The 19,207-nt window shown below is 34.1% G+C and overlaps 2 protein-coding genes across 2 annotated transcripts; both read right to left on the minus strand.

The window, feature by feature from the left end:
* Positions 1-2,370: 2,370 nt before the first annotated feature.
* On the minus strand, positions 2,371-12,000 carry LOC107839824 (CLP protease regulatory subunit CLPX2, mitochondrial). The gene is made up of 15 exons (XM_016683458.2): positions 11,225-12,000; positions 11,084-11,145; positions 9,750-9,856; positions 9,368-9,447; positions 7,691-7,741; positions 6,934-7,008; positions 6,779-6,856; positions 6,521-6,577; positions 6,024-6,094; positions 5,839-5,938; positions 5,586-5,690; positions 4,628-4,690; positions 4,260-4,382; positions 3,498-3,656; positions 2,371-2,623 (listed from the first exon to the last, which is right to left on the minus strand). The coding sequence occupies exons 1-15, from the start codon at positions 11,903-11,905 to the stop codon at positions 2,552-2,554; spliced, it is 1,884 nt and encodes a 627-aa protein (XP_016538944.1). The 5' UTR covers positions 11,906-12,000; the 3' UTR covers positions 2,371-2,551.
* Positions 12,001-15,587: 3,587 nt separating this feature from the next.
* On the minus strand, positions 15,588-18,415 carry LOC107839823 (zinc-finger homeodomain protein 4). Its single transcript, XM_016683456.2, has 2 exons — positions 17,415-18,415; positions 15,588-16,578 (listed from the first exon to the last, which is right to left on the minus strand). The coding sequence occupies exons 1-2, from the start codon at positions 17,636-17,638 to the stop codon at positions 15,903-15,905; spliced, it is 900 nt and encodes a 299-aa protein (XP_016538942.1). The 5' UTR covers positions 17,639-18,415; the 3' UTR covers positions 15,588-15,902.
* Positions 18,416-19,207: the final 792 nt, after the last annotated feature.

The raw sequence follows: 19,207 nt of genomic DNA on the forward strand, positions 1-19,207 counted from the left end.
GACCCCATAAGTTATTTGTCATTTAATTCGACAAGTTATACCGAGATTAGTTATGCTGAAATTAATTATTTTTATACTGAAATTATTATACCACCAAAAAAATGGAATAGCTTATCCATACTATTTGTTAATCACGAGATAAGTCATCCCAAGCTAGGCAATCAAGTAAGACACCAAAAAATTTATCCCTAAACTATTTTTGTAGTCCCAAAAATACGTCTAAATTGCTGATGGGTGATTGAAGCAGTAAACACTGGGATGATTGACTTCATAAATCATAGTTGTGACTTATGAATTTGAAGAACATCAAAATTCATCGAAAATTGATGAGTTTCCATATGAGATTTTGGATCTATTTTCTTGAATTGGGAGCATCATTGTTTAGAGTTGTTTATGGACTGAAAACATAAGGTCAAGGTGAAAATGTAAAACACCAGCTAAAAGTCACCAATAAAATCGGTTCAAAAGTTTGACTTTAAATTTCAACTTGCCACAAATGAGCTCTATTTTAAGTGGGTAATATATCAAAAGAATCGAAACGTTGGAGCTCATATTTAGATGTGATTTTGTATTAGTTTTTCAGGACAATTGTGCGAAAGGAGTTGAAGTACATGATTTGCAGGAAAATGACGTTACAATCAGTAGGCAAATTATTATTTGAACCCGAAATTCAATTTATCTACTGAATTAGCTGTCTGAACTTGAAGAAAGATTTGTACAATGCTATTGACGAAGTTTAAGCTCCAAAATTGAAAGAAATCAGACCACAACATTTGCAATTTTGCAATTGATTATACGAATTTGTGTGGGTATATTGGGTACTGGGTATAGAACTAGAAAGTTTCCTAGTATTAAAATATTATTGAAGAAAATTAGTTGGGTGTCACTAATTCAAGCAAAAATTTACTTTGAATTAAAAGATTTTAGGTTAAGAGTTCCTAGTTGTGGAGAGTGGGGGCGAAATTATTATCAACATTTTTTGTTGTGTCGATTAACGACCGTGTTTTCATGGAGAATGGTCGTGCATGGATGTCCGACAAGTTGTCATGAAGAAGAAAAGATCTTCACTCGCCCCAAAAGAATGAAATACAAATACTTTACCCCACAAATATTTATGAACGTAATAATTTTAAGTTTTAAATAATTTTAGAGAGCAATAAAACCCTCATAAAATATAAGTATGTAGTTGCTAATTGGCTAATAGATCGGGGGCATTGTCTATTTTTTCATGGGATAACGTATGACAGGTTAGGATAATCCAATGGCCTTTATTTGTTAATTTTTTTAAAAAAAATTACACAAATACACAACTTATGTTTCCAATATTACAAAAAATCTCAACTTTCTACACATATTACAAAAATCTCAACATATATGCAGAATGCTATGTATATGTCGCTTATGTTATGTATATTAATAGGAAGAGAGAGTAAAGTAATTAAAAAGTGGAAGAAAATATAATTACTTCCAAAAGGGTTGGTATTTATGTTATTTATACTTTTTTTTTTTTTTGAAACAACCAGAAAAAACACAGTTACTATCCTTAGGGTACACACTACTTAACCAATCTTGTGCGTATCTCAAAAACCACACGAGATGTAATACCGCATTATACAAGTCTAGTGCGATGAGCTCACTTGTGAAGAGGTTTGACAGAACGAATCAATCTCTGAACTCCCCTATAAATACCAATCATATGATGCACCAACACAACCACCCTCATTCTTCTTCTAAACTAGAAATTTTGCATCTAGGATAAATCTCCCAAATAGACCAAACTTCACTAGATAAGATCAAGAAAACACGCCATTAATGGATCTCGATGAACCAACCAGGTCCATCCCGACGCTAAAATGGCTAACCTTGAAAATAGCTACAGCAAATGTCTGCATCCATGAGAAATGTTTAATATGAATATGTAAACCCAAATTTGTATATGTAATAGTGCTGCATTTTGTTTTATTCGCAAGTATTTCAATTTATACCTTGTATTGACAACAAAGTGCCCGTATAATGGGGGAAGATTATTACAACTGAACTTGGACTCACGAGAGGAGCATTGACATTCTATTATGATTGGAGAATGTTGTGTCCAACTTATGCAAATACTATCTCCTGTTGCTGCAGAGAAGGAATAAAGAGCAGCGAGGTGATCAAAGCAAAATTCACCTTACCATTACAAGATAGGACTCCCTAGTCCAATGATCACGAGGTATCTTCCCCTCTTTGGGACTACTACTCTTACCCACCTCAACACTTCCAAATTTAAATTAATCAATCTCGCGCCTTCAATACAACTTCTAATAAGATGAAAACAGACTGCATAATTTTTATCATTGTCCTGGAAGTCGAAGCGGATCAGATCAGGAATCCAGGGGAAGAGGCTGTGTAACTTGTATAAAAACTCAACTTGGAGTTTCAAAAATCTGGGTTTACAAAAACCTTCTTTCTAGAACAAGAAACCCCAACCAGCTTTGCAAGTTTGATAATTACTATATATACAAGAAATCACACACAAAAAAAGAAAATTGAAAAGAAACAGACACTGAAATCACAAGCTCAAGGCTCTTGCTGGAGCCTCAAACTCTGAATCCAAGTCTTCTTTTGTTGCTTCGTTCTTTTCCTGGAAAAAAAAAGAAGTTAAATCAATTTAAGAAATTTACACTTTGCAACCCTTCTAGAGAGCATAGAAAATCTTGATAAAACAGTTCTTTGATTCACACTTCTCCACTTCTTGGCCAAGATTCGGTATGTTCATACAAATCTATACAACTGACAATCATAATAATGTCCTTGATCTAACACTTATATACAGGAAGAAAGATTATCTGTGCGATTGAGGAACAGGTGACTGACTAATGATTTAGGCAATGACACATCTCTCATTATTTTGGTCCAGAAGATTCATATTTAATTGTCTGGTGTTTTAAGTAAATAATCTTTTCTTTAGATTATAGACAAAACATATAACATCAACACAAATCATTCATCACTCAATTCCATACTTGATCGTTGAAGCATAGGTGAAAGAGAGATGTGGGTATAAGGGGCAAAACAAGTTTCTTCTTCTTCTTCTTCTTTTTGATGAAGAAGGGGCAAAACAAGCTTCTTAAGAGTTCACACCTCTATAATGGAAGAAAAATGAATTTCTTGAGGTTCAAATCCCAGAGTTGGATACTGATGTGTGTGGTATAACGATGTTTAGTCGGACAAATCTTTTTTGTCTCTTCGAAGTGAAGAGAGAAACAAGTTTCCATGGATAATTAAAAAAGAACAGGAGAGAGCAAATTTGTTCACATCACTAACCCATCAAACACAAACTATGGATGACTACACATTTAAGGCAATTTGTAATATAACTTGCCGAATGGAACCTCTGATCAGCGCTTGAATTATATTTCACAAAGCATTTCTATAATTGGTAGGGACTACCTCTGCAGATACTCAGCTATATAATGCTAGAGGTTGATAGCAAGTTGTCTTAAAAGGAGACATACCATTGACATTGTTGATCCAGTAGGATGGGAAATATTCTCCACCCTACTGCTACCACGAAGAATTTTTGCTCCACATCCAGCTTTATCAGCTGTTCCGACAGCCTCTTCATCAACCAAGACGACCTCTACAGATTCTTCGCCTGGCTTGCTTCCAGGAACCTGTGCACAATATTCCAGCATATGGTTTATGAGAACAGAGGTGACATGCACAAAGGATCCTCAGTGCCATGTGGCCAAAAAAACACAAGTATCACAAGAGTTATGTAAAGATGGCGATTTTTAAACGAACAGGTTGCATTGAAATCAGAGGCAGATTTGACAAAAGAGCCATGTCTCACTGAGGCACCGTTTGGGAATATGATGCGTTTGAGCATGAAAAAACAATTCTTCAAGTATTTGCTACATGGTTAAAAATACATTTAGTCATAAGGGTTTGAGCAGAAAAGCACTTTGATAAGACTTTTGGAGCGTTTGGAACCAAATTTTAGGCACATTCCAAAAGACAGGTAAAAATCATGTTTAGGTTCATAAATTTGGAGCAAAGTTCTTTATAAGATAGCTATGCGAACCACTCACGGCGTGTTCCCGTAATTTTTTTGAAAGTAATAATCAAAGCAGGTACTTCAAACCATCACATAAAAAGGTGACATATCTCCTCCCTAGAATAGCCTCAATGTGACAAAAGTAAGATGGTGAGTTATTTTTCCAAGCTCTTCCAGAATTAATGCCAAAAAAAGTTTAAATTGTGGTGCCATGCAATACCTCAAACATGGCTTCAGTCAGTATACTTTCTAGTATGGATCTTAAACCTCGGGCACCAGTGTTTTTGGCAATGGCTTTCTTGGCAATAAGTCGAAGTGCATTCTCGGTAAACTGTAATTTGACCTGTAACATAAAAAATAAATCATTATCCGTAAATTGACTGATTTTAATCCAGTCCATCAGAATGAAGTGTGTATATATATATATATTGCTGCTTCTTGTTCTCTTTCCCTTTTTTTTTTTCTTGTGAGTATGTTGGAGAAAAAGATAGAAATTTCATTTTTCAGAAGAATAAAGTGTCATACGTCAGAGCTAAACAGCACAGAACTAAAAGCTTGCATTATCCTTTTTTTGAAAGCTAAGCTTACATTATTCAAGTTGAACATTTGCTTGTATTGCTTGCAAAGAGCATTTTTGGGTTCTGTGAGAACCTGCAGAGCAAAAATAAGGGTCCACAACCAAAAGGAAAAAGGAAGTAAGAAACAACACGGAAGATGAAAGTGGAAAAGAACATCAACTTCAAATGTTTTCTTTCATCTTCAAGCAGCCTATAGCTTTTTTGTCCTCCTTATCCCTGGTAGTTCAAAAGGTGTAAACAAAATAATTTCTAGATGCATGCAAATTGAACATTCAAGAAGGCTTCGTACAGCAGGTGAGAGCCACACACCTTTCTTTTTCGTCGGTTGGTTGGTTTCCGTTTATCGATGTTTTAACCTACTATTGTGAGATTAAAGCATTTAACTAGGTCAATGTATTTAAATCAGACATTTGAATTATACGCTACAAGTTCAAGATTATTTTTGATCAAGACTATAAATGCAAAGAATCTGAAGGCATGGAGGTCTATTTGAAGAAGTTTAATAATGTAATTGTTGGTACGCAGCAGCAGCGCCTCAAGCTCCGATTCTTGAGGCACAAAGATGATTTTACTGATGTCGACGTGGAAAAAGGGATCAAAGAAAGCGAGAAAGGCATATATCGGAAGAGGGTACCTTAAACAGAACATATTGAGTTTACAATTCTTCCCTTCTTCATGTCAGCTAAGAGTCCATGATAAAACCTAAAGCAAAGTGAAAAGCTCCCAAAGTTCCCCATTTAATCAAAATCGATCAAAACCCCATTTAAAAATTGGGGCATATTTCACTCTGGTTAGGCCCATTTCATTAGGACTTCATCAACACATACTAAGAGAATTCACCATAATTTGACTATTTTTAAGTTGGTCATCAGCCTCCTAAGCACAGTTGGAGTTCCCCAAAAGTCGATTAAAGCAGCACATGTGAAACCAGAAACTATATCGCCAAAAGGCGAAAAGAGTAGACAGACCTGAACAAGCTGATCCTCATCCAGTGAAGATAAACTCACTAAAACTGGAAACCGCCCCACAAATTCAGGTATGAGTCCATATGCAGTGAGATCATCACTTTCTACCTAGATACAGAAAGCAATGTCAAACAAATGCTTCAAATGCATTTGGTTTCTAGACTTCAGAAGAAAAATGAGTCACAAAATCATTAGATCTACAAAATAGTGGCTCGGAACAGAAAACTACGCTCAAGAGTCACAGGGATCTCCTCACAGATTCCAACAGTGATGATGTGACTACAGCATCAGTTAGACCACCAATTCTCATGTTAGTCCGAACAGGTGCTCCAAATCCAATTGAAGAATCTTGTCGTCTGGGAGTACAGGAATGATCAATAAACCATAATATATCACTTAACCTAATGTGATTCATGAAATTAATTGAGTTTGACAGATAACCTTTCTGAAATTGTCTTCTCTAAACCAACAAAAGCTCCACCACAGATAAAAAGAATATCTTTAGTATCCATCTGCAAATTAGTATATGGAAAAATATAAAGATCAGTCAGCATCTAGACAGAACAGTGATGAGATATTGAACAAGTAATATCCAGCTCGTTACAACATTACATCTTTTGTAGATGATTGCTGCAAGGCATATAAACCAGTATTTGACTTGACTTCCCCCTCCCAACATATGTGTAGTTTCGCTGAAGACGTCCTGTTTCTTTTTAGTTGAATAGGTCAGTGTCTGACATCTGATTTCCTTGGCCAAACAATCTTTCCCAGTAAAGATTTGTTTCCCACCCCCAACTTAAGCAAATTGATTCTAAAAGTCATTAAACTATATTACCATCCAAATAGCAAGTAGCAAGTGCATTTCCCACAAAACTGTTCGCCTGCAATTTTTAAAAAGAGAAAGTAGATAAAAAAAGGCTTTAATAGATTCAGTATACCTGAATAGTATCGCCGCGTGGATGCTTCCGTGCTCTATTGTCAGGTACGCTTACAATCTGAAGAAGAAGATAAGCTGAGCAACTGAGATTATTGATCTCTGAAAAATGCTTCAGAAGGACATACATTTGAGGTCAATGAACTAATAAAGACATGAATTTGTGAGCATCTTTACAAGAGCAATGGGCAATTGGAAGGAGTTTACAAAAGTAATAGACAATTTTTAGGAACAGAAGAAATAATTTTCAATAAATACTCACAGTTCCTTCAAGCATCTTCAGCAGTGCCTGTTGGACGCCCTCCCCAGATACATCTCTCCCAATGTTCTGGCTCTCAGCCTATACAGATGACTGATGAGAATGATAACTTTAAAATCAATTATCCAAATTCATAAAGTAGATTTTGGTTTCTGGACCTTTTTGGTTATTTTATCAACTTCATCTATGTAGACAACCCCTTGCTGAGCTGCTTCAACATCGAAGTCAGCAGCCTGAAAACACACATGAACACCAAAAATTTATAATCGAATAACCATGCTGCTGATTGTGCAAAAGTGAAGCAGATTACAAAAGAGAAACTATGTAGTCTGCTTGACAAAGAATAATATATCAACCAGCTATAGTGCACATCTACCAGGTCATCAGTATATCAAACTGCAATGCTAGAAGAAGCAGTAGATATCTATTTGTCGTTAACAATGTGAAATGAAATTGCAAAATCACCAAAAAAGATTCAGCACCCAAAGAGAAACCTTAGAAAAATTGATCAAGAGAAGCCCTTAAGATTTTTACTCGGAGAATGACTGACCGATGGTATATCATAATACTGAAGTCCGGAAAGTATATTGAAAAGAGTGCACAAGGTAAAACAAGTTATATATTGATAGTATCAATATTGAGAACATAGTTGAACTTTGTGCAACTTGCCTGTATATTTTTGTAATGTTGCTGGAAAAAAGTAGACTAAATATAGGATCATGTTCCCCTTGTTTAGTAAAATCATACCAGCCCAGGTCTCAGACCCTTTTTCTTTAAATAAGGGCCATTCCTTATCTTTAACTCCCAATATCACAACTCTGCTCTGAAGTACCAATAATAAAATGAGCTAACTAAGCAGATCAGGCATGAATAGAATGACAAAAACTTCAACCACCATTAAAGCAACATGCATACCTCAAGTAATTTGTATAGTACAGATTCCACATCCTCGCCCACATAACCAGCCTACAGTGAGAAAGAGGATGAATACTCATTATTTCAATGATACAAACATAAGAAAAAAGAAGGCAAAATAGACTAAATCTCAGTTCACATCCTTGGAGAAGCAGATTTACTTAAATATAGTCCACATTTACATGAAACAAATAAAGTCACCACCATAGCTCAATGGTATGGATTGATTAAACAAAAGAAAACTTCAATTGACTGCCACAACCAGACTCGTATCCTTTTTTATTTTGGAAACTGGTAACTTAACCCAACTCGTATCTTTTAAATGCAAGGACAAATACATTAGGCAATTTTTTGATCAATACTGAATTAGATGTTTGCCTGGCAATCTGACAAGTAGACTACACTTTAGAGTTATCAGACCAAATTTTAAGCACTTTGAAATTTTCTATAAAGAAGTTAGTCCACAATTACAATTATCAGCAATATCTCCTTTCTACCTCTTTGAGACACATTTGAGTTGATCTTAGGTCTTAGGGCCATGTCATTTGACAATTGAGAGTACAGCACCCAGAGGTACCATTATTAATGTCAAGACTTTTTTATTAAAAAAAAGAAAAAATTCATTAGAAGGAGAGAAAATATGTCTGTATACAAGAGTATACCAAAAAATAGAAAACCTTACCAAAAAAGAAATGGTTTTCTATATATAACACCCAATCTTCCATACTTGTAGTAACCTCATGGGTGCACCAAAAGGAAATAAGGGAAAAGAGGCTATTTCTGAGGTGTACCAAGCTAACACATACAAGCGACAAACATTTCTTTAGAGGATTATTGCGATATGCTTAAATTTTCCTCATCCTCCATTACAACTCATTGCTTTTCCGACGTGATGACTAAGAGGTAAAGAAAAATAACAAAGAGCATGTTTTATCAAAATAAAAATAAAAAGTATGACCGTTGTCCTGGTTTCTTAGGATTATGAAAATTGTAAACTCAATGTATTCCCTAGTCTCAAACATAGTCTGCAGAGGAAAGGAATGATTATTTGCAATATATATTTCTATGTGAAGAAAGATAGGATGATGTGAACACCTTCATTCATTGCCAAGTTACATCTTACCTATGGTCCATCTTTCTGAATATACTAAAAGTGAAAGATCATTAGTCCTATCATGTAAAACTTGGATTCTTCTTCTTATGCATTATGTCAGATTAGAGTTTAGGGTCGTTCATTATGTTTTCTTGGAAGATTATTAGTCCTTCCGGTTCTTCTAATGCATTATATCAGATTAGTCCTATTATGTAAAACTCAATCATTAGATTATTTCAACGAGTTAGCCCCCGGGGCTTCGGTTTAGTGGTAAGAGCATAATGTACGAACTGTGGGTTAGGTGCACTCACAAGTTCGAATCTTGCCTGGTATAGGCAAGGACCTAAGGAACAATTTCAAAGTATGTTGCCTTAAAGCCCCCCCCCCCCCCCCCCCCAAACACACACCATTATGTAGAAACATTGGAGCATGCAGTTGACTAAGGCACGAGTTCAATCATCTTTTATTTTTTATTGCTGAGTTCTTTGTGAGTGAAAAGCACACAACTTAAAGAGATTTCAGGAACAAAGGGAAAATGAAATAGCACTGTATCAATTCGAAGCAAAAAAATATTGCAAACCTGCCTGTGTTAAAGTAGTTGCGTCCGCAATTACAAAAGGAACATTGATGAGACGAGCTAGAGTCTTTGCAAGTAATGTTTTCCCTGTCCTTTCATTCACAGAAAATATAAGTAAGAACACAACAACCAATTAAGTCTATTGAAACAAAGATTCTTATGGATAGATGAACCAGATATCATTTCTTTTAATAAGGCAATAGGAGTTATTTTTAAATAATGGAATTTTTTTCCATAACCCGGTACAAAATGAGAAGTAGAGACTGTACAACATAATATGGTTCTCTAGTAATTCGCATCCAATCTTCTATACAGAATGAAACTTCATGGGTGCACCCAAAGGAAACTAGGAATGAAGGGCTATTCCTCCTAGAAATCAGATATCATACCTGAGCCAGTGGGGCCCATCAGTAAAACATTGCTCTTCTCTAACTCGACCGAATCATTATCAATATTTTCCAGCTCATCTCTAACTTTACCGGAATCTGAATCTGACCTGACAATAACATCGGTACTATCAGTTATTGATGGATCATAATAGCCTCTGCTACTATCACTGACCAAGACAATTAGATTTACAGTGTCTGTTCCCCCAAAACACACTAGTTCTGTTTGCTTTTGCATTTCTTCTTATGCTTAATTTTTTTTTTCTGTATTAAGTAAAGCAAAAGTTATTCACAAGTGAAATAGCCAAGGACTAAGCTAGTGCTGAACATCACAAAAAGGAGGATCACTGTACAAATTAGATCAGCCAATAATGATAAAATTCCCGTACAATGATACTCATAGTTACCGTGCATCACTGGCAATATATGCTACATTCAGCAATATCTTTATATGAATGTCCACATGGATTACTTATCTCAAAAAAAAGACACTCATAGATTTTCTCCTACACAGTCACCTGAACCAAAGGCAACATGCTAAAGTGAATACGATGTTTTTTCTATACCATATATTTTTGATGCTTGGACCTGCATATTAATAATTCAATGGTGCCAAGGATGAGACATTACAATAGATCTAGGAAGTGAGATGATAACAGTCAACCAAGCTATTGGACGATGTCAGATGCGGAATGTAAATAGTTCCATATTCGAGGCTCCAGTTGCGAAGGCAATAATAAACATGGTCCATTCTGATGCTAAAACTAAAAATAGTACCATGAAACTCCTCTCATGCATATTTGAACTACAATTAGGCATTGCCAAAGAAGAAAACCACCATCAAAGTGGAGGAAGCATGTCCTATTCTCATGACACTTCTTTGTTGAAAGACTTCATATTCTTCCTCCCTTAGTACTCTTATTCCTTATAACATAATTCTCGTCTTTGTCCTAAAGATGAAAACAAAAAATTCCTCATTTGCGATCAAATTAATATAGTTCACAGTCTAATCTCGCCTCTGAAAGTGTTTAATGCATTAATGTTCGTGTTCTACAAGTTGTTACCAAGTCCCTTTACTTTACATGAACAATCAAGGGATTTTCTCAAAATTTTAATAGTATCAAGAGTGATTCCTGGTACAAGATTGGAGCATCTAAGGAGAAATCAAAATAGCTCCTGAACTTGTTTTAAACAAGCATAAAATAAGTAGCTAAACTAAACAAGTTTTAAGACGGGATGGCCTATCGAAGGGTCAAACTTTCCATTGAGGTGAGACATCTTCACAAGTACACATGTTAGTAGGATGATATATCATTTAACAGCACATATTTGCTCACTTTTTATTCAAAGAGGAATGATATATTCGTTTATAATGGTTGTAAACTGCAACAGAAAGCACCTGCAAAATGTAGAATAACATCAAGTCAGTAAAACCAAAGTTAAACACCCCACGCGAAAACAGGGACTTGCTAACTAACCTTCTTAGCTCTCTCTTGCCCAACAACAAACTGATCAAGCCCTTTACATATCTCCTTTGGTGTAAGCAGCTCTATACCCAAATTAGCACCTCCCCACCCTCTTGCACCACACCCTTCTTCCTTCCTCCCCTCCGAATCCTTCATTACATTTTCACAACCACCCTCATCACAGCCATTACTCCCACTATAAGACCTCAACTTCTCCCAAATCTTCCCATCACTCTTCCCAGAACTCCCAGCCATTTCATCTCCCCCCTCCTTTTCACCTCCCTTAACCCTCCCAATCTCAATAAAACTCCCTTGCAGAGGCTCCAACTTAAACGGCCTAAAGTAAAACGCCGTCCGGCAATGAGGACACAAATTCACCGCCTGATAAATGCCTACCTCTCCGGCGGTAATCGATAACGGCCGATTAGAGAACAACACCGTCATCATCTTCGAACAGCGTGGACAGTTCACTTCCGATTTTATATGATCGTAGTTGTCGGAGCTTCCTTCCCATTTATACCTAAACCCTAACCCTAATCTAGAACCTTCGAATTTAAAAACGGGGATTGTTGTAGAACGCTCGAAGAGCGAGGGTTTTGGTGTGGAATGATATTTGGAAGAGGATAGGGAAAAAAGAGATGTTCGGAAAGTGAAATTGTGAAGCTTTGATTTGTATCTGAATATGCCAGACATTTGTTAACCCTTTTTTCTTCTTCTTCTTCTTCTTCTTTGGTTCTTTTGAACTCAATTGCTAGCATTTCAATGGAGGTTTTTGCAATTGGGAGAGAAAATGAGGCATCCAATACCCGACCCGAGTCCGTAGTGTAGGCCCAATGGGCTTAGAATAGAATTTAGATGGGCTTTTATTTAGCCCAAATCACCTAAAGTTGATTGGATATTTCTTCACGAAAAGTCCATTGGAGCTTGCCAAGGAAATAATCCAACATAACTCTCCACATTTAAATACTAGGATACCACTATATTGTATAGTTGTACTATCAAATAATAGCCATCATATGTATTTTTTTCTTTTTCGTATATATTATTGGACGATATACATAAAAGACAACTCGATGCACTAAATCTCCCGCTATGTGCAGGTTCGAGAAACGGCCCAACCACAAGGGTCTATTATACACAGTCTTACCTTGCACTTCCACAAGAGACTGTTTCTAATGCTAGAACTCGTGCCCTTCTTGTCACATGGCAGAAACTTTACCTTTTATTTATTACATGATATGCACATAATATATATAATCGGCTAAAAATGTAGTTATTTTGACCGATCGCCTAAATATGTAACTTGGCCAATTTAACAGAAAAATTATTTTACAAAGATGGAGAAAATGATTAAAATAGTTCTTAATATATGAGCATTGGTCCATTTGGTCGTTAAAAGTGCAAACATGGTGAAAACGGTCTTTAATATCAAGCCATATAAGTAATAAAAATAAACTTAAGCCCTTCACATGTGTATTGCATGTGCGTCATCAAAACCACAAATTAAAAAGTATCTTCTTGTAATGTTCACTCTAATTATATTGCAGAAGCCACATTAAAAGACATAATCCTAACTTGGAAAAGTCATGAAAAAACTTTTGATTTATTGGTAGGGCTTAAATAAAGAAGAAAATTACAATGTTATGATGAATATTTTAAATGGAGCCTAAAATGTCTTTCCATTGGGCTAACTAGGAGTTGGAAAAAGGGGAAAAAAAGGCTAACTAGGATGCATATGTGGAGGAAGATGTTGAGGTTATTAGTCTATTTTGACAACAATCATAGCATATATTTTACTTATGACTTATTATTAGGACCATATTGATTAGATTTTAGAAAAAAAAAAAGGACCATTTCACTCATATTTATTCATTAAAGACCAGGTGTAATTATCTCCTTGCTATGATTTTATAAATCACAAGCTCATTTATGATTAAGAACAACATTATGCATAGTAATGAACATGTTAAAAAATTATAAAATATTATTAATTTTCTCTCATTGGCTATAGTTGCTCATTTCCCATTTTGTCAGTTGGTCCAATGAGAATTATTTCCCATTTGTTTAAATTATATAGTATTATATTTGAAGAAGAGCTAGGTATTCATTGCTTTAAAAGATTAATTTCATGCATCGTAATTGTACTTTTACTAAAGTTTGCTTCAACTAAAAGAGTTTAATGTCGTGTATAGTAATTGAACTTTACTCGTCAAAACAATACAACAACGTAGTGAATTTACAAAAAGATTTTCTATTATATATATTGAGTTAATTAACTAAACTATAATTCTCTTATAAAATATGTACTTACTATATTTTTCTTGGACACCAGCAAGGCAGTAGGGCATGTATGGGTACATGACGTTATATGGTGCATCGATCGATACAATTGGATTTTATGCATTATCGATTCGATTTATTAATTTTTGATTTGTAAACACGCTAAATCGGTAATTGAATCAATAAGATATTCATTCTCGATTTTCGCTTAATCGATCTATTTTTTATCTTTATCGGTTCGACTTTCGATTTAACGATAGGAAAATACTTCCCTAATGTTTCTTTTGCTCCACACTATTTTCACGTATAAAGTCTACGTAAATTAAAAAAAACCTACAACAACAACTATAAAATACAAAAAACAATAAGGTATGTATATAGAGTCTAAAACCACTGTTATATAAATGCGAATAAAAATATAATTTTAATATAGTCTTATTGGGTTATCGATTTGACCATTAACTAAAACCTTAAAACCGAAAATCGAACTGACAACCCAACAAAAAATTTACAAAATCATTAGCCAAACCCAGTACCGATAAACCAATAACATTTTTATCTATTTAATTTATTGGTTGAATTGATTTTTGCATAACCCTACGTTATATACACATTATTCATGCACGAAAATTTTACAATATTAGATCATAATTTACCTATTATAGTCGATAACTTGTCTTAACAACACAATTGACACACTTTAAAAAAACTTATAAATATTTTTCATCTGAGTTGATACTTGATAGTATAAATTCTTTCCAAAAAACTTAAATTATACTTGAATTTGTATTTCCTCTTTCCCTACTTTATATTTGATCAGATGGTGGAATTCCTCCACCTGCCACTAGTTCCTTTATATTCTTTACTCTACCTCTTGATGAACAATCTTTTATGAAAAAAAATTCTTTCCTCAAATACATGGAAGTTGTTGTCGTTGCTTCGTCCAAACATGATGAGTGTTAGAAACTAAAGTTAAATCCAATGAGGGGTTTTCTAGATTAATGCAGGACCACAACCATAAATAAGTTGATACCAAGGAACTGCAAATATGGTATATGTGGTCACAACTCACACAAGTCTCTAAACTCTAAAGTAATACTCTAGCTGGAAATCACACATTTGATTTCAGTTGTAATAATAATAATAATAATAATAATAATAATAATGTTGATGTTCATATATGGTCCATATTTCTATTTTTGCTGCTGTAATAAGTCTTTCCTAGGCAACATAGATATATTTGTTTTTTTTTTCTATCTGAGACTTTAAAGCCCTTTATATGTTGTCGTCAAGATGGAAATCTAGCTAAAAGAACAACAATTGGTACATCAGTTCAATTCAATATATATATTTCAGCATATAGGTTTTGGGAAGTCATGAATAATTCATAAGCTTGTTTTATGTGTTGTTTTGTCAAAAGGTGGAGTCGAAATTTGAAATTTATGAGTTTCGAGATTCAAATATATTAATATTTTGAATTATAAATTAATAATCTCAACAGATTCAATGACTTTCTTAATACAAATTTAGTGTTTGAAGCAAGGTCGTTATTGAGTTCGGCCGAACCCGAAATCAATCCCTTGTGTTTGGTTTTGATTATTAATCTTAGAATAAGTTATTTCAGTAGAGTGAAATAATAGCATCGAAATGAGTTATCTCAATAAAATGACAAAATTAACAAATACCCTGAAGTTCCTCAAACCATTTTTCTACTAAATAAGATGAAGGATAATCTTATATTATAAACAGCTCCGATCCATTGAAATTATACCATGCATGTTAATTTTAATACAATCAATAAACAATAATATCAAAGTAATTAATCCAAGCATAATGTATATTCGAACCAAACGACCCCAAAAAGGCAACACCAACAAATTGATCAGTACAAATATACATAGATAACTCATTAAGGAAAAAAAATTAATTTCAAGTTGAATTTCTGTTTCTTTTTGGGGGTCCAGTTAATTTTTATATTTGGGGATTGCTGATGTGTTTCAACACAAATGCCATACGTACAAACAAAAATAAACTACTTTGGTAGCTAGTTACTCTAGTTTATATTCTACTGTCTGGGGTCAATGCAAACTTAATATATTACAAATTAACTCATAAATTACTTTAAAATTAATCATCCCAAGAAATCCACTACTAAAAGGGTGTATACAATTGTAAATATACTAAATCCAGTCAGCACTGGAGAGATTAATTAGTTAACCAAACAAAATCCAAACAAGAAGATTAAAGAAAACTAACCTCCACCATTCCAATTCCCACATGCACTAGCTAGTAGTACTGCACTACATGCATTCCATAGTGTTATTCTTAAATATTAAAGCTAATTTCTAGAAATGACCATACCCCATAAATATAAAAACATTACAAAAGAAAAAAAAATAAAATCAAATTATCAAACTTGATTTTCATGAGGAATAATATTGTTGGAATTTTTCTTGGCAAGACTATGCTTATTGTTGTGCATCCAAACTTTGAGTACTCTTCTCTTAACTCCAACTTCTTGGCAAAACTGTTGCACCACAGCTTCTTCTTGCTTTTGTATTTTCCATCCAACTTTCTCAGCAAAGTTGAGCATTTTATCCTTCTGTTCTTGAGTAAATTTTGTCCTAAACCTCTTCTTGACATGATGATGATGATGATGATGTAATGGTCTAGCCATAGCCATAATTCCAGCGTGATCTTGATCATGTTCTTCTGACTCAGAATTAGGAAGTGACCCCATGTTATAAGACATTATCATCTGATGATGTGGTGGTGGTCTAGTTGGAATTATAGTACCAAATGGCTCAGGTCCTAAAAGGGCCTTGTGATGGTGGTTGTTGTGTCCTAAGTAAACTTTCTTACCACCTCCTCTGTTGAGATGATAGCAATCACATGAAGAAGGTAACTGAAGGTGTTGTTGTTGTTCACCTTCCATTTCTTTTCTATGGAAGTTTCTGTGGCAATTGCAAGCTGAACATATGAGGGCTTCAATGGTACCTTCTTCACCACTTGGCATGAACTCTCCACATCCATCTGTTGCAGTCCCCCCCATGGCTGCTGCATGGTTCTTCAGGCACTCTTTGTACCTATCCAAATCATATACAATTAGAAATTTCGCTAAGAATGTTTAAAAATTTAATTTATATACTTGTACAAAAATAATTCTAACATATACTCCCCACGCTACAATAATGACAGAGTATGTAGACTTACAAAGTGGGGTTAGCCTACATTAGCAGCGTTATTATTTTCTATATACTACATATATAATTTTCCAACAACCTTTTAGTTCCGATAGCTTCGTTATTGGTTGAGATGATCACACAATTCAACAATATCATAAAAAGGCAAGAGGTATGGTATGTACCAAAGCAAAAGAAAGTTCTATTGTGTTTAGCTGATTAAGAAGAATCAGTCTGATGTCTGAACGCCATTCAGAAGACTGAGATGGTCACATAATTCAACAACATAACAAAGAAGACTAGATGATTATTTTTCTAGTTGTTGTTCCTCTTTTCAGAATATTTTGTCATGCTTTTTATAGTATCTTTCCATAATTTCACTTTTGTTATTTCATTTTCCAATCTGATTTGGTATACTCTCCATTGAATCGAGGATCTATCGGAAACGACCTTAGACTCTACAGGTAAAGGTAACTTTGCCATACCCCATTTGAGATATTATACTGGATATATGTTTGTGTTAACAACAATGAAGACTAGATGTCTCGTACCAAAGTAAAAGAAAATTCAAACGCGTTTGGCTTAGACAAATTAGTGTGACCACCCTTTAACTTAGTCCACACACAATTCAACGAGATGGAAGCAAAAAGAAGTTGTAAAATGTTTACCTTATTAAAAAGAATTGAGGTGTTTTTAAGTAGTAATATAATTAAAAGTAAGTGGACAATTCAATATAATACCTGACCATTTTCTTGAAAGGTACATGGTGATCTGGTGCTGCTGCAACTGGTGCTGCATCAATGGGAGGACCATTCATAGAAGGTGGTATAATGTGATTGGTATTGTTGGGTGGTGGTGTGGGATCATGATGTATCATGTGCCCATGACCATGTCCATGTCCACCTCCAACATATGTGCTGTTAATTGGTATTGGCATATCCTCTTCTTGACTTGGAAGTTCCATTTCTAACCTCTTTCAAGAAATTTTTTGTACTTTTGTGGAGACCAAAAGGGACAGGATAGGAACTTACTAATTAGTAGAACCTAAGGGTAGAGCTATAGACTAAAATGATTAAATTGAAACTAGTGGCTTGACTTCAACTATAGTAAAGAAAAGAAAGAAAACCAAAAAACCTAGGAGATCTTCACAAATTGTCCACTCTTTTTGAAACAACAAGGCTAAACAACTAGAAAATAATACATTATTGACTCCATTATCAACAAAATTAATTTCTCACCAATTCATTATGGAAAGGTAGAACAAAGGAAGCTTTAATTTTTGTAGTAGTACTGCTAGGATCATGTCAAAAATTGAGTTCTTGAAAGTGAAGGAGAAAAGGGTCAAAACACTTAGCAAAATTGTTTTCTTGAAAAAGACTAGTACTACTACTTCACTAGAACATAAAATGAAGAAGGAAAATTGGAAGTCAATGACATGAAAATGAAGCCAGTAGCTTAGTAAATGGAAATGTTTTTTTAATTTTTTCTTTTTCTAGTCAATAAAATTTGTAGTAGATAGAGATCAAGAAGAGCGACGGTCAACAATTAAAATGATCAAGATAGTTTTTTTTTTTCTTGTTTCTTTTTGTGGAGTTAATTTGGAATATTAATAAGGGGGTGATGAAGAAGATGAGAAAGACAAAAAACAAAGGAAAGGGAAGAAGAGAGACAAAGGGGAAAGAGTGTTTTTGCAGTGGGTTTTTGCTAGTGAAGCACTTGTTAACATGAGCTTATAGAAGTAGTGAGGACCCAAAAAGAGTTGGAGAGAGATGGGAAGAAAAAGAAAAAAAAAGGACAAAACCCATTTTATTTATTTAATGACTTTAATTTTTTATATTCTGATCTCCAAAAAAATTATTTACACATTTCTATGATAAATATTTATTGATAAATTGGTAGAAAATAGTTGATATTTGTTATAATTAAATCAATTTTATTATATATAATGACATGTGATAATATATCATTTACGATATAATCTGGTATGATTCAGTGATTTTGACTCAAATTCTGTATTTATTTTAAAAGATTTATTTCATATGTACAAATTATAAATTTAGAAATCAATAATTTTAAAAGAACTAGGGGCGTCTCTCCATGAAATTTGTGAGTATTTAGAAAAAAAGTATTTTTTTTTTTGTTTTAAAAATGAAAAGGGATATATGAAAATTGGAGTTGTATTTTGGTCATAGATACTAACCGGAGTTGTTTTTAAATTTTCATGAGTAATTTGAAGTAAAAATAATTATTTATTGTTTTTCAAGTTTCTGAAAATTTCAAAATACTACTTCAAGTTGAATTTCAAATTATTTTGAGTTTTTATGATCAAACGTGAATTCAGCGAAAAAAAATAAAGAAAATGATCTATCGCCGAACGTCCTATTAGAATTGAGAATTCACAACCTACAAATTCTTGATTTGCCTGTCCTGTGTTGATTTATCATGTAGTACATCTTTTTAGATGGGCAATATACATAACTTAAGTCTTTTTTTAAAAAAATACAGGCAGATGAAAATACTATGAAGTTTATTT

Source organism: Capsicum annuum, chromosome 8 (assembly GCF_002878395.1).
Source record: "Capsicum annuum cultivar UCD-10X-F1 chromosome 8, UCD10Xv1.1, whole genome shotgun sequence".
Lineage (NCBI taxonomy): Eukaryota > Viridiplantae > Streptophyta > Magnoliopsida > Solanales > Solanaceae > Capsicum > Capsicum annuum.